At 43.2% G+C, this 16237-nt stretch overlaps 1 protein-coding gene across 2 annotated transcripts in view; it reads right to left on the bottom strand.

Annotated features, from left to right (window-relative positions):
* Positions 1-16237, bottom strand: part of LOC134541317 (acetyl-coenzyme A synthetase) — an 80651-nt gene that overhangs the window by 15196 nt on the left and 49218 nt on the right. For both annotated transcript variants that reach the window (XM_063384719.1, XM_063384718.1), the window contains exons 6-7: positions 9673-9865; positions 4123-4256 (exon numbers count right to left, since the gene is read on the bottom strand). In XM_063384719.1, coding sequence (XP_063240789.1) covers positions 4123-4256; positions 9673-9865 — 327 coding nt within the window. The remainder of the gene's footprint in view (positions 1-4122; positions 4257-9672; positions 9866-16237) is intronic.

Here is a 16237-nt window from a genome sequence, read left to right as displayed (position 1 = left end):
TGTTTACAAGGATTATGTTACCAAAACGTACCTACTTTTAATTCAAAATTCTCAAGTAATCAGCTTTCTGCGAGCAACATGTCCACACATTCACCAAGCCCACGCTATGATAAACAACAATCGCATAGCCAAATTTACTGTTTAAATATACAAAAAAATCTCAATGAAAAGATTTTCCTTGCAATTGGAGCCCTAGGTATTCTCGATTTCTCATCCCTGGTAAACAAGTATCATTTGAATTTAAACAAAATCGTTAGAATGGTTTTTGAGAAACATAAGAATTGCTCTTTTAGTAGTTTAGGATACATGATTGAACAAATGTTTTTGAGAAACATAAGAATTGCTCTTTTAGTAGTTTAGGATACATGATTGAACAAATGTTTTTGAGAAACATAAGAATTGCTCTTTTAGTAGTTTAGGATACATGATTGCACAAAAGTTTTTGAGACACACGTGACATCATCCGGGCCTGCGGCCCTTTTAAGTCCGATATCCCACCGCCCAAACACCACCCACCCTCCATTCAAACCTCCCGCCTACCCGTGCGTACATGTGCGTGCGTGTGTGCTCGCCCGGCAAGAGGGCGCTGTCGAGCCAGTGCGCCGCACCCCTAAAGCATAAGTAAATATAATTGTGTTAATTGTTTTTATATTCCCTAAGTGCAACGTGACAGCAGATCGGCCGGGAGGGTTTTATGTACTTTTATTTTAAAATAATGTATTAAAATATCATAGCGTTTCCGGACATTCCCGAGGAAACCCGAAGCCAGACAATAATTAAATTTAAATCTTAATAATTATAATATGTATTATTCTTTTCAAGTATTCATAAATTGTCACATAATTTTTAATTCATTCTTGTCATGTTAATTTAGTTTCCCGTGGCACGAATTCGCAAATATCTTTTAACGGCAATTGTTTCGGCGGGAGGACGCCATGTTAGTCGAGCGAGCCATGATCTAACCCCAGTTCGCCGCCATCAACGACCGAGAGTAGACGCGCCAACACTCCGGGGACCTCACCGCTTGTTTCACCGCCAAGTAATTCTGTTTCAATTTAATTCCGTATAATTCATTTTCTTTTCGTCCTCGGAGCTCCTCTTGGTCGGGGGACTGTATAACTAATTGTCTTACGACCAGCAACGGTCTTTTCTCTTTTGTAATACGTAATGTAAGATGTGACCACGTGGGGGTCTTCACACCTCAACCGATTCGTGCCGCGGGCGTTTGAAACAGTTTCAATCGTGTTAGTGCATTTGCCGAATAAATCAGGTGTGTAAATCAAATGTATTATTTTCTTATTTAAATCTGTTTAACCACGTGGAGTGTGACGGCGTGTGGGACGCCTGAGAGCCCACTGCGTAGGTACTAGCATGCCCGACGCTGAGAGCGGGCAGGGATTAGTGCTAGGTGTATTCAGGGGGAAATTAAAATCATGCCTCAAATGGGCGACGTCACGACCCTGGGAAAGAGTCTCACATCGGTCCGTGCACGTGGCACGGTGGCGCCCATAAAACCCGAGCACGCATTATAATTCAATCAGTAAATATCAGCAACTACGGCCCCCGCAACGAGTGCCCCCGTAACAAGTGTCGCCGCAACGTGTGGCACGGTAACACATGAGAATTGCTCGTTTAGCAGTTTATGATACATGATTGAACAAATTCTAAGCCAACAGTCAAGTCATATTCAATATTAAGGGCACTGTTAAAAATTTTGACATTTAAAGTATGTAATATATTTAAAACTAAACTGCGAACAGAAATAAAATTTTTGTGGTTGTATCACACCAAGGTAATTATTTAAATGACATTGGGTAGAAGACACAATTTTTCCAGGAATCATCCCAATTCTCAGAGAGAGTGCAGTCTCTGTTCGCCAGGTGGCAGGTAGCGTGCCCAGGGAGTCATCACTAGGGCTCAATCTCCAGCTGTCGGAAGCCAAGAGAGCCCTGACAGCTAGACAGTAGTGTATTGATGTTTTATTATCTCTTTCATTAACATACACTGTACTACTGATGTTACAATCTTACACACTTGTTGTCTCTCTAGTCGCCATTCTTCACACGCCGCGTACCAACATTCCAACCTCTACATTACCACATCTCCCTCTTAATTGCTACGTCGACACACACTATATTTAATAACGAATTTATCTTGATACATATTGATTAAGGTAGACAGGTTTTTGTGGGATTCTTTGTGACCTGGACCTTGTAGGCATGTGTGGATGAGCTCTACAGTCCCCTGGTTGATTATTCTTAAGATCTGCGTCTGTGAAACCTTTGAATCCCCCGTCCAACACTCTTTCAGACTGCGTGGGCTGCTCAGAAGCTAATTTTACCATTTTGTGTTCACCTGACCAGTACCCTTAGTAGTGTCCGACATGTCGCTAGCCACGGTTCAGGCTCAGGAGACGTCGGTGGTCTGGCAGGTTGAGTAGCCACTGTCGCTGCTTCTCGTTCTTGTGGTTGTCATGAATGCCCGGGCGCCGATCCAGGGTTTCGTGCCCAGATACACGAGTCTAATTCCAAGACCGCAGAAACTTCGGCCCGTGTGGTCGCCACGGAGCAAAGTAGAAGGGAAGTTACTGAATGTGTTGGTGTGCGAGGGCTCCTATGCAAGACTCTCCCACAGGAACATACACTGGATCAATAATTACTCAGGCGATTGATTGTAAACTACATTTATTTTGCAGACAAAGTTCCAGATCAGAGGAAGACAACTTGACAGAACTGGACAGAACTGGACAGAAGAAAGAGTGGCCGTCTTTACAAGCTATATCTGGGGTCCAGTACCGATGAGTGAGTAAAAGTTTATTCAAATCAAGATTTGGATTATCAGGTGTTGTTGCGAGTTGTTGGGTGCAAACATATTTTGACAGTGACAGTGACCACGATTGGGGTCGAACAAGGTGTCCAAACCAGCTCTGGGCATTCACTCGAGACTCTCTAAAGAGTGGAGCGCTGGTCGGAAATACATAGTCATACTGCGCCCTCTCTTGGTCATCCGGAGACAAAGCTTGCTAGTACGTCCTTGTTAAATCCCTGCTTGGGCTAGCATTAAGTTTGTCTGTGTCTGAGCCTGGCTTCTGAGGAGAGGCGGACAGTGATATGAGAATAAGCTGTTTTTCAGTAGTATTTGCAACAAAAAAAAATGCACAAAAATAGGTGTAACCATTGCTAACACATAGTAACATAAAAACTGGTGAACTTTAGATTTTTCTGGACCCAATCGCAGAGGCGGAACTGCAGTCCCTTTGTTCTGATTACAATTCACACTTGATAAAACATTTTCGGGGGAAAAAGCTGGGGGTAACATCAGTTTCGGATACCGGTATGCTACGGTTTGTACACAAAATTCCCTCACGTTGTACATCTTTACTCTGACTCTTGGAAATGGGTAGTGTAGTTAAGTGCTAGTAGTTTTAGGGCCTACTTATGTATGAACTTGGTTATGCATGTTTTCTGAAATTATAGTACACAAAAACATCTTGAACAATAGACATTCAGTAGGGTTTCTGACAAAATTCTTGTTGGTAAGTAATCAAAGATAAAATTAGAATAAATACATCTGCTTTTAATGTGTTATTAGCAGCAAGTTAATCAACGGCTTAGGTAAAGAAAAGTATTTAAAATTGTTTTTGCGATTGTTGTTGCCTACATTGTAACACAACCTTCGGGTGTATCAAACAAAAAAAAAAAACCACTCTCACAGTTCACAACCCCACTCAGACCACACAGCGGGTGCGACGCAACATTGCACGAAGCTTCAGCCAATCAGAGTGCTGATGTCACTGATTGGTTTAAGCACAACAGTGATGGCTGATGATGATCTCCCTGTAAGACGGCCATAACCCGGTCGCCTGGGGTTGCGTCATAACGCAATGTATCCGAGCTCAGCTAGGCTGTGACACACGGCTCCCGACACTGCACTCATTGAACCATCGCACATTGTGTGCGACGAATGGTAATAGAAATGAGAACTACAGTTTGTTTAGGTATTTGTCGCCAGAATGCGGGTGGATAGCTGGGGGTTGGTCACATGTCATTTAACGTAACAGCTAACGCGGATGCTGACTGCAGTGAAGCGTCACAAGAGCGTGTGGTAGAGCAGGCGGCTGACCTCTGCACCGGCTCGTCGCCGAACTTCATGAGCGCGCGGATGGCCGTGGGCGCCGTGTAGAACTGCGTCACCTTGTACTTGTCCACCACCTGCCAGTAGCGGTCGTTGTCCGGGTGGAAGGGCGTTCCCTCGAACTGCACAGGCACAGCGTTTCACAGTCGCGACTAGCCCGGCACAGCTCTGCACACACACGCTTCGCAACTCGTCGCCAGAGAATCGGAGTGTTCTAGCATTTGAAAGTTCAAATAACTACGAATATCATGACATAGAACAAAATAATATTGGTCTTAAATTAAGAACAAACATTTATATGTGTGTAGACGTGTGTGGATATAGTACAAATGAATACTAATATTAATTTCGTGTCCATAGCATAAAAAACCTAAAAAGTGGACATACAACACTCCAATTCTCAGGCGGCGAACTGTAGCACAGTCATACGTACAATCAAACAAAATTATTTCACTTTTGAGCCATTTATTTACATAGTGCTAGCTGAAGTACCCGGCAGTCTACACGCAGAACACACTCACGTTCCACTCCTCCAGGGTACGCCACTGCCGTGCCTCTAGTACAAAAATCTAACAATGCAATAGCCATTGCCATGGAGGCAAAGAAAGTTATCATCAACAATGCAATAATGAGATCACATCATAAAATACAAATTATACTAGTTTCAAGGGATGGTTTTTCTCGAAATCTTACGAAGACTTGTGACCTTCCTCGTGTTTTGAAGGTCAACTGTGCCAATAGAATACTGTTGGAAACACTAGAAAACAACAGACCCCAAAACAGTGCCTTGCCTCTAAACTAACAAAATAAAATGAAAAAGCAGTAGAAGACAACAGAATGCTTTACAACATAAACCACCAAAAACCAAAAGAAAATAATAGATACCACCGGCCTCTTTTTTTACAGCAGAAACCAACAAAATCCAACAATACAATAGAAAACACTAAAACCCAACAATTAGTTCACAACAAAATCCAATCAAAACCAATGAATTCAGTGTGCTTTGACAACAGAAACCAACAGAATACACTGATTTTTTTTTTTCATTTGTGAGCCAATTTCTCCCAACAGAAACCACTGAAACCCAATAAAGCCACTGTGTTTACAACAGAAACCAACATAAGACAATAAAATATGTACACTTAAATAATATCTGTCACATAACAGGAAACAATGGGATTCCTGTTGGGTTTTGTTGGTTTCTGTTGTAAATTTTTGGTAGGTTTACCATGGATACAAGGAAATATTCAACAACACAATAGCAAAATCTCATTTCAAGAAGTATCCAAATTCTGTTTCAATGGGTGGTTTTCTCAAAATCTCATGTAGATGATGACCTGTCTCGTGTTTCGAAGGTCAAGTGTGCAAAATTTAATCACGATCAGAGTAAAACTGTACATTTGTATAAGAAACAAACAAACTGAATTAATATTTATAAAGCAAAACATTATGTTTGTAATGCATGGCTAAAAAGAACATGATGATGTCGCTCTCACATTTGGGTATTCCAGCCTCCTTAACTCTTATATCACAATTGAATTAATGTCTAGTGAAGATTAAGAATATACATAGCAAATATGTTTTCGGTCAAAAATGAGATTTTCTTAACCCTTTATAGGGCAAAAGGTTGGCAACAAACATTTAATGTTTATATTTAGGGAACAGCTTCTTTAGGTTGATAAAAACAATAGGAAATAATGTTTTCTATTTAATTATATATTTTTATCATACTTTTGGGGTGGTAAATTATTGTACCAGTGACCACCTGGGATATATGTACTTCATAAAGGTTTGTGACAAACACAAAACATTTATTATCAGTCAACAGCTTTTTTTATTAGTAAGAAAATATAAAATGAAACAATTTATGTATTATTATTATATTTGTGTGATGATTAATTATTGTATTGTCAGCGACCGCCTTTGAAACACTCCATTTTTTTATTCTACAAACATTCCGACAAAAAAAAAACAACACATTGGCAATGATATCTAACATGTATAAGTGTATCTTGCAAGTGACAATATAGGCTAATGAAATAAACATAAGAATTATTGGCAGCATAGTTGGTATTATTTTTTATATTTACAAAAAGTAAAATCTGAATTGATAAACAAATATAAAAAATAGAAATAGAAATTTTAAAAACATTTTCCTTTGCGCATACGTCTGTGTATGTAGCACTACACAACAAAATGCTTCTATTCACTTGGGGTGATTATAATATATACAAATATAGGATTGATAAAAAAAATATACATAGAATGATATACTGACACAAATATATATGATAGAATATCATGGAACACAATCGTAAGCAGCAATGTATTTTCAAAATACTAATTTTATTATAAAATAGGACAAAATAAAATACCTGAAAATGAATTATATGGTAAAATTTTTTTATCACAATCGCAAAAGTCATTTTCACTCGTTAGCCTAATTTGTATATTTACAATGTGCAAAAATAAATGCTTGACATTACTATTTATATACAGACAGGTTAGTTGTTTGGGAATTGTAACTGGAATGGAACACAAAATGTGCAATGTAATGAAATTTGTTTCTAATACTTCAATGTGAAAGAAAAGGTGAATATGATTTATAGTTTCTATACACTTATCTATAAAATGTTGACAAACATTTTATATAGACCTAAATAGAAATTAGTACAGAGAACACAAAATATGCAGAATTCTTTCCACATTGAAAAAAAAATTACCTCTGCTATCGTGTGTTTCACTCACTCGGATTTATGAAAGGTAGCAAAACAGCCTTTGCAAAGGCCAACATTGCACTGTTTGCAAATTATGTTACTTCATTTTTGTTTGTTTGAAGTGCTGCAGAGAGTGCAACTTCTGTATGTCCCAATAACGGGCAAATGGTCACCAACGTTAGTTAGTCGTGTATAGTTTTCAGTGTTTGAAAAGGAATGAGAACTGTTTTGTTTCCTTGCCTTCGATGTACCTGGGCTTATACCGTTTTTTTTTTTTGCGACTCACGAAAGTTCCAATCATCTGGTTCGCCAGAATTGAGCGGTAACTCAAATGTGTCATTGGTTTACAATTTTTTTTTTTTTTTTTTAATTCTTCACAATATAAAATGTAGGAATTTACAATGGCACACTCAATCAGATAATAAAATATACGTAGCCACCAGCGTCGTGATTTCCAGCCCACTGCATAGCATTGCCTACTCATCAAGGGAAAAAAAATAATTGCAGTGCTTCATCAGTACAGAGACTTCTTCGAGGGGACATATTTTTTCCTATGAAAGATATACATGTTTTTATTTTTTTATTCATTTTTATAGTAAAGAAAAAGGATTATGCTTTATGCAACAAAAAAAGTTCTTATAACAAAACAGAAATGAAAAAAAAAAAAAACGTGAAACAATAACTGGCGGCTTTATTTTGGTTTGAATCCACATACCTGTAGGTACATTCTTTGCACATTCCTTGAATATTGTAATTTTACAAAATAGGGGCAAAAACTAGGAATGGAATATAAATAATTAGCAATAAATATGACTTTCTTTTGAAAGTGAAAGAAACTAAAATTTGAATTTTTTTTTTCGAGGTGGTAAATTATTCTACCAATAACTGTCCAAGAATACAAAGTGCAGCCTCGAATGCATAGCACCAACAAGTTTTATAGAATAACATCTTTGCCGAAAGAACAAAAATAATGGCAACTATTTGTCAATGTTCTGGATATATTTTGTAATAAAAATAAGAAGTTTCACAAGGGCCATAAAAAATTATTTTACTATCTGCGATTCACATAAAATGCTGGTACATCACATAATTTTAGGCAAGATCACAAAGAAAACGAAATAATTTAAAAGTTATGGCAGCAACACATAATTTTTTTCTACTACAGTATCCCTTGAACTCAGAAAAAATAAGCATTTCATTCTTACATGTGTTTGTTCAATATTTATGAATTTGTAAACACCAACTCAACACAATGCGCGCAAAACATGAAAAGTACTGACGTCTAATGGGCAGTGGTAAGATAATTTACCATCCATTGTTTCCTAGATCCTCAGACAGACGCTACAGTCGTCCAAGCTACTGTGGCTTTGTATGCTATCTGTTGGTTGCCAGAGGAACTTGGAGGAGCCCGGTAAATTATTCTACCACTAACAGTTTAGCCGGTAGAGATGGTGGTAAATATATATACCAGTAACCTATAAAGGGTTAACTAGCATTGGTACAGTCATGACCAGGAGTGTAAGCAGTACGTGTGAACTCGAGACACGTAAGTGGCCTTAGTCGCAAAGATTTATTTAGAGTGAGATGTGCAGTTGTACTCTGCAACGTGGGATCGAGGCGAACATTGTCAGGCGCGAATAACGGGACCGGCCAACCACGTGACTACCTCGTGTTCGCAGGTTTTCCAAGAAATCGGTAGCAGAGCTAGGCGCTCAGGTCGCTGAAACATTCTTGAACAGTAATTCTTCGTGCTTCTACTTAGCAAAACATGCCCATCAGTTAGGCACTGTGCATCACAGAACCAGGAGGGAGATATAGAAGTGTGACTCTTATAGTGTAAAACTGAAACCAAGTTTCGCGCAACATGTGGCGCTATCTGTTGTGTGGCCCCCATGACTACTAGCAAAAACAACTCGGGATAGAGATTCTAGTACAAAGTTTTATGTTAACAATGTTAATTTATCTACATTATGTCTGATTACGTAGTAAAATTAATTCTAACAGTGCGAAGAACACTGAATGCTGTTTTGTAATAAAAAGGGTCATGTTACGTATAAATAATGAGTAGGGGATGCAAACAATTCAGGTTTGCTACACTATAAAAATATGTAGGTAGCTATCAAAATGGAGTGAACTAATTTTCAGTGCTTGTTTGCCAGATGATAGCTTATGCATTACTTCTCACAATCAACGTAGCCGTGTTAACAGGGACGTCGGAACAGGGGGGGGGGGGGGGGGCAGCAGGGGCGAGTTGCCCCCGTGCTTTTATGCATGGGGGCGAGGGGGGTGGGGGCGAGAGTAGCATTTCGCCCCCCTCCTTTTGCAAGAATAAATGTTTGGTCCTAGTAGTATTTTTCTCAACCAGTAGTTACAAACATTGCATTGGTGATCACGTTGATTAGAAATAAAATGTTCAAGCTACCAATGTTCACAGGTTAAGGAACCAAAAAAAAAAAATATCTTTTGACATTAAATTCCAAGACCGAAGCTAAGGGGTACATCACATGGGTTAGGTTATTTGTCACCCACTACCCACGATATTTTAATCCATATTTAATACATACTACGTCATCAAATTCTTGGAATGGTATATTTAATATTTTGGTTCGGAAACTCATTAAATAGGTAGCACAATTTTGCATCTAGAATTCCAAATTTTTTCGGGGGACCCCCCGCTCTAGGACTGATGTAAGTGTGATACATCTTTTCGCCTTCCCCACTCATGAAAACGTCCCGACGTCCCTGCGTGTTAGCGATGTATTACGGAAGCCACCGCCTGGCGGACAGGGCCTGGAACGAGGTCTCGGTGCGAGAGTCTCACCACGACCGAGGTGGCGCCGCACGCCAGCGGGCCGTACACCACGTAGGTGTGGCCGGTGATCCAGCCCACGTCCGCCGTGCACCAGTACACGTCGCCCGGCCGGTAGTCGAACACGTACTTGAAGGTGGTGGCCGCGTACAGCAGGTAGCCGGCCGTGGTGTGCAGCACGCCCTTGGGCTTGCCCGTCGAGCCGCTGCAACACAGCACGCGTGGCCGCCATTGTTCCCGCGCGACCGTACAATTCTGTCCCCTTGGAAGGGCACCTTTCATACTTTTGATACTTTGGTGGTGGAAGCCGTAGTAACGTAGCCAGGATTTGTGTATGGGGGGAGGGGGGTGTTAAGAAGCATCCCCCCCCCCTGTATTAAAGCGGGGTGTCCGGGGGTCCTCCCCCGGAAAAATTAGGATTTTTAAGGTGTAAAATAGTGATATTTGAGCAGTTTTCGGTACTTAACTTTAAATATTGTAATGGTAAAAATATTATTAATTTTTTTAATAAAAAAATTGTTTGAGTGGTGAAGTAAGAAATTAATTAAAAGATATTCTGATCAATCCAAGTGCCTTGTCCACGTCCCACTCAAAAACATAAATCATGCTCGAAGCTCGATAATAATACAAAAAAAAAAAGGAATAAAAATGGTTGGGTTTCGGCAGAACTGGCCTATTCCTGGAAACAATTAGCTTTAGCCTGAAGAGTTACCCAGTCACCACCTGGATAAATACAATAGGTGTAAGATATTTGAAAGCTTGGGACCCGTCAGGCGTCACAACCTTATAGCTTCTGCTCGTGACAGGGGTAGGGGAAGGGAAGGAGAATCGGTAGGGCTCACTTACTCTTCCCCTCCAGCGCAGTGGCCGGTAATAGCAGTAAGACACCCAGGCTTTTAGCTAACCTGCTTTCAGATAATATATAAATAAAGAGGGGCTAAGGGGGGGGGGGGGTTAGAACCCCTAAACACCCCCCCCCCCCCCCTGGCTATGCCCCTGGGTGGAAGTGTAGTTGGGTAGAAACTGGAACGGTATCCTTTCCGATTTCTTAAAATGCATATGATTTTCTGCTTTAAAATCCTGAAAGTTATTCCCTTTGGAAAGGTAACATTTCCAGTTGCGGCAAGGTTGTGCTTGTCTGGTAGCCATTTTGGGATATGTTTCCAGAGGGGATATCTTTCAGGATTTTATGAGCGAGCACAACTATGTCGCAACTGGACAGGTTGGTTACCTTTCCAAGAGAATAACTTTCAGGATTTTAAAGCGGGAAATCATATGCATTTTAAGAAATCGGAAAGGGTACCTTTCCAGTTTCTACCCAGCTACACTATCGCCACGGAAAGTCTGAACGGTACCCTTTCCAAGGGGATACAATTTTGCCCCCCCCCCCCCCCCCCTCCCCAACCCGTTTCCCGCAACGGTGTAACGGGGAGTGCGCCCGTTTTATATCTCCGCCCCCGTCAGCAGAGAGTTACCAAGATTCAAGTCGGCAAAACATCCCAAGAGCTTTTGAAGTGCATCCGGTAACAATGATTCCAAAAAGGTTCCCTGGGCTGTACTGGTATGTTCTCTGTCTTAGCGACCGCTGCGGCCAACTAGTAGGCGACCAGACAACTCAGTCCATCGGGAGTCACCAGGAGACGCGCTTTGGCGATCGACGATGCCAGAAGTCAGCAGATACCAGCCAGACGCCACCACGGAGAAACATGGCGGACGACGGAAGCATGGGGTGTTTAGCAACTCGCCCGTGAGTCACGGGTGGAGGCACCAAAGAGTGGTAACTCGCAGCGCGAGTTGGGGCCCTACAGCGAGTAACGCCTAAAGTCTCCTGAGAAGCTGTCCATAAACATAACGGGTTCAAGTCTGGCAGCGACAAGCTGCTACTCGCTAGGCGAGTGATCCAAAACGCCACCTCAAGGCGAAAAGCAACACGATGACCTAGGGGTCCCGGGTTGGAGTCCACCACTTACAAGGGACTGCTCGCTGGGCGAGTCGTGGTAGCCAGGATCCACCACACTATCACGACCACCTAGAGGATCGCCGGCTGGGATACAGTTGTACTGACTGGATACATGCAGGGCGAGTGTTATCCCTCGCCAATCAGGAAGCTGCAGAGGCCCTCGACGACTCGCCAGGGGACAACACTAGCCCAACTTCGATCCATAGAAGCGGGAGGCGATCGAAGAATTAGTCCCTGGGAGGTTCTACAACGCGACTCGCTGAAGACACTGCCTGACAAAAACAGAGTAGTCCAACAACGCGTCTCGCTGAAGACACTGCGTGACAGAAACCGAGTAGTCCGACAACACGACTCACTGAAGATAATGCATGACAAAAGCCGAGTAGTCCGATAACGCAAATCGCTAAATAAACTGTGTGACAGAAACCGAGTAGTCCGACAACGCGACTCGCTGAAGATACTGCGTGACAAAAGCCGAGTAGTTCGATAACGCGACTTGCTGAAGACACTGCGTGACAAAAAATGAGTAGTCCGACAACGCGACTAGCTGAAGACACTGCATGACAGAAACCGAGTAGTCCGACAACACAACTCCCTGAAGACACTACATGTAAAAATCCGAGAAGTCCGATTACGCGACTCGCTGAAGACACTACGTGACAAAAGACGAGTAGTCCGATAACGCGACTCGCTGAAGACACTACGTGACAAAAGACGAGTAGTCCGACAACGCGACTCACTGAAGACACTGCGTGACAAAACCGAGTAGTCCAATAATGCGACTCGCTGAAGACACTGTGTGACAGAAACCGAGTAGTCTGGCAACGCGACTCTCTGGACACTACGTGACAGAAACCGAGTAGGTTGACAACTGGACTAGCTGAAGAAACTAGATGAAAAAACCGAGTAGTCCGACAACACGACTCGCTGAAGACACTGTGTGACAGAAACCAAGTAGTCTTATAACGCGCCTCGCTGAAGACACTGCGTGACAGAAACCGAGTAGTCCGACAACGCGACTCACTGAAGACACTACGTGACAAAACCGAGTAGTCCAATAATGCGACTCGCTGAAGACAGTGCGCGACATTAGCCGATTAGTCCGATAACGCAACTCGCTTAAGACACTGCGTGACAAAAGCCAAGTAGTCCGATAACGAGACTCGCTGAAGACACTGCGTGATAAAAGCCGAATAGTCCGATAATGCGACTTGCTGAAGACACTGCGTGACAAAAGCCGAATAGTCCGATAACGCGACTCGCTGAAGACACTGCGTGACAAAAGCCAAGTAGTCCGATAACTCGACTCGCTGAAGACACTGCGTGATAAAAGCCGAATAGTCCGATAACGCGACACGCTGAAGACACTGCGTGACAAAAGCCGAATAGTCCGATAACGCGACTTCCTTAAGACACTGAGTGACAAAAGCGGAGTAGTTCGATTACTTGACTCGCTGAAGATACTGCATGACAAAAGCCAAGTAGTCCGATAACGCGACTCGCTGAAGACACTGAGTTACAAAAGCCGAATAGTCCGATAACGCGACTCGCTGAAGACACTGTATGACAAAAGCCGAATAATCCAATAACGCGACTCGCTGAAGATACAGTGTGACAAAAGCCGAATAGTCCGATAACGCGACTCGCTGAAGACACTGCGTGACAGAAACCGAGTAGTCCGACAATGCGACTCGCTGAAGACACTACATGAAAAAAGCAGAGTAGTCTGACAACCGGTCTCGCTGAAGACACTGCGTGACATTAGCCGAATAGTCCGATAATGCCACTTGCTGAAGACACTACGTGACAAAAGCCGAATAGTCCGATAACGCGACTCGCTGAAGACACTGCGTGACAAAAGCCAAGTAGTCCGATAACTCGACTCGCTGAAGACACTGCGTGATAAAAGCCGAATAGTCCGATATAGCGACTCGCTGAAGACACTGCGTGACAAAAGCCGAATAGTCCGATAACGCGACTTCCTTAAGACACTGAGTGACAAAAGCCGAGTAGTTCGATTACTTGACTCGCTGAAGATACTGCATGACAAAAGCCAAGTAGTCCGATAACGCGACTCGCTGAAGACACTGAGTTACAAAAGCCGAATAGTCCGATAACGCGACTCGCTGAAGACACTGTATGACAAAAGCCGAATAATCCAAAAACGCGACTCTCTGAAGATACTGCGTGACAAAAGCCGAGTAGTTCGATAACGCGACTTGCTGAAGACACTGCGTGACAAAAAAAGAGTAGTCCGACAACGCGACTAGCTGAAGACACTGCATGACAGAAACCGAGTAGTCCGACAACACAACTCCCTGAAGACACTACATGAAAAAATCCGAGTAGTCCGATAACGCGACTCGCTGAAGACACTACGTGACAAAAGACGAGTAGTCCGATAACGCGACTCGCTGAAGACACTGCGTGACAAAAGCCAAGTAGTCCGATAACTCGACTCGCTGAAGACACTGCGTGATAAAAGCCGAATAGTCCGATAACGCGACTCGCTGAAGTCACTGCGTTACAAAAGCCGAATAGTCCGATAACGCGACTTCCTTAAGACACTGAGTGACAAAAGCCGAGTAGTTCGATTACTTGACTCGCTGAAGATACTGCATGACAAAAGCCAAGTAGTCCGATAACGCGACTCGTTGAAGACACTGAGTTACAAAAGCCGAATAGTCCGATAACGCGACTCGCTGAAGACACTGTATGACAAAAGCCGAATAATCCAATAACGCGACTCGCTGAAGATACAGCGTGACAAAAGCCGAATAGTCCGATAACGCGACTCGCTGAAGACACTGCGTGACAGAAACCGAGTAGTCCGACAAAGCGACTCGCTGAAGACACTACATGAAAAAAGCAGAGTAGTCTGACAACCGGTCTCGCTGAAGACACTGCGTGACATTAGCCGAATAGTCCGATAATGCCACTCGCTGAAGACACTACGTGACAAAAGCCAAGTAGTGCGATAACGCGACTCGCTGAAGACACTGCGTGACAAAAGCCAAGTAGTCCGATAACTCGACTCGCTGAAGACACTGCGTGATAAAAGCCGAATAGTCCGATAACGCGACTCGCTGAAGACACTGCGTGACAAAAGCCGAATAGTCCGATAACGCGACTTCCTTAAGACACTGAGTGACAAAAGCCGAGTAGTTCGATTACTTGACTCGCTGAAGATACTGAATGACAAAAGCCAAGTAGTCCGATAACGCGACTCGCTGAAGACACTGAGTTACAAAAGCCGAATAGTCCGATAACGCGACTCGCTGAAGACACTGTATGACAAAAGCCGAATAATCCAATAACGCGACTCGCTGAAGATACTGCGTGACAAAAGCCGAGTAGTTCGATAACGCGACTTGCTGAAAACACTGCGTGACAAAAAAAGAGTAGTCCGACAAGCGACTAGCTGAAGACACTGCATGACAGAAACCGAGTAGTCCGACAACACAACTCCCTGAAGACACTACATGAAAAAATCCGAGTAGTCCGATAACGCGACTCGCTGAAGACACTACGTGACAAAAGACGAGTAGTCCGATAACGCGACTCGCTGAAGACACTACGTGACAAAAGACGAGTAGTCCGACAACGCGACTCACTGAAGACACTGCGTGACAAAACCGAGTAGTCCAATAATGCGACTCGCTGAAGACACTGTGTGACAGAAACCGAGTAGTCTGGCAACGCGACTCTCTGGACACTACGTGACAGAAACCGAGTAGGTTGACAACGCGACTAGCTGAAGAAACTAGATGAAAAAACCGGATAGTCCGACTACACGACTCGCTGAAGACACTGTGTGACAGAAACCAAGTAGTCTTATAACGCGCCTCGCTGAAGACACTGCGTGACAGAAACCGAGTAGTCCGACAACGCGACTCACTGAAGACACTACGTGACAGAAACCGAGTAGTCCAACAATGCGACTCGCTGAAGACAGTGCGCGACATTAGCCGATTAGTCCGATAACGCAACTCGCTGAAGACACTGCGTGACAAAAGCCAAGTAGTCCGATAACGAGACTCGCTGAAGACACTGTGTGATAAAAGCCGAATAGTCCGATAATGCGACTTGCTGAAGACACTGCGTGACAAAAGCCGAATAGTCCGATAACGCGACTCGCTGAAGACACTGCGTGACATAAGCCAAGTAGTCCGATAACTCGACTCGCTGAAGACACTGCGTGATAAAAGCCGAATAGTCCGATAACGCGACTCGCTGAAGACACTGCGTGACAAAAGCCGAATAGTCCGATAACGCGACTTCCTTAAGACACTGAGTGACAAAAGCCGAGTAGTTCGATTACTTGACTCGCTGAAGATACTGCATGACAAAAGCCAAGTAGTCCGATAACGCGACTCGCTGAAGACACTGAGTTACAAAAGCCGAATAGTCCGATAACGCGACTCGCTGAAGACACTGTATGACAAAAGCCGAATAATCCAATAACGCGACTCGCTGAAGATACAGCGTGACAAAAGCCGAATAGTCCGATAACGCGACTCGCTGAAGTCACTGCGTGACAGAAACCGAGTAGTCCGACAATGCGACTCACTGAAGACACTACATGAAAAAAGCAGAGTAGTCTGACAACCGGTCTCG

This window comes from Bacillus rossius, chromosome 18 (assembly GCF_032445375.1).
Source record: "Bacillus rossius redtenbacheri isolate Brsri chromosome 18, Brsri_v3, whole genome shotgun sequence".
Classification (NCBI taxonomy): Eukaryota; Metazoa; Arthropoda; class Insecta; order Phasmatodea; family Bacillidae; genus Bacillus; species Bacillus rossius.
The sequence above is the reverse complement of the archived record's forward strand: the minus strand, read 5'-3'. Positions and strand labels throughout refer to the sequence as shown.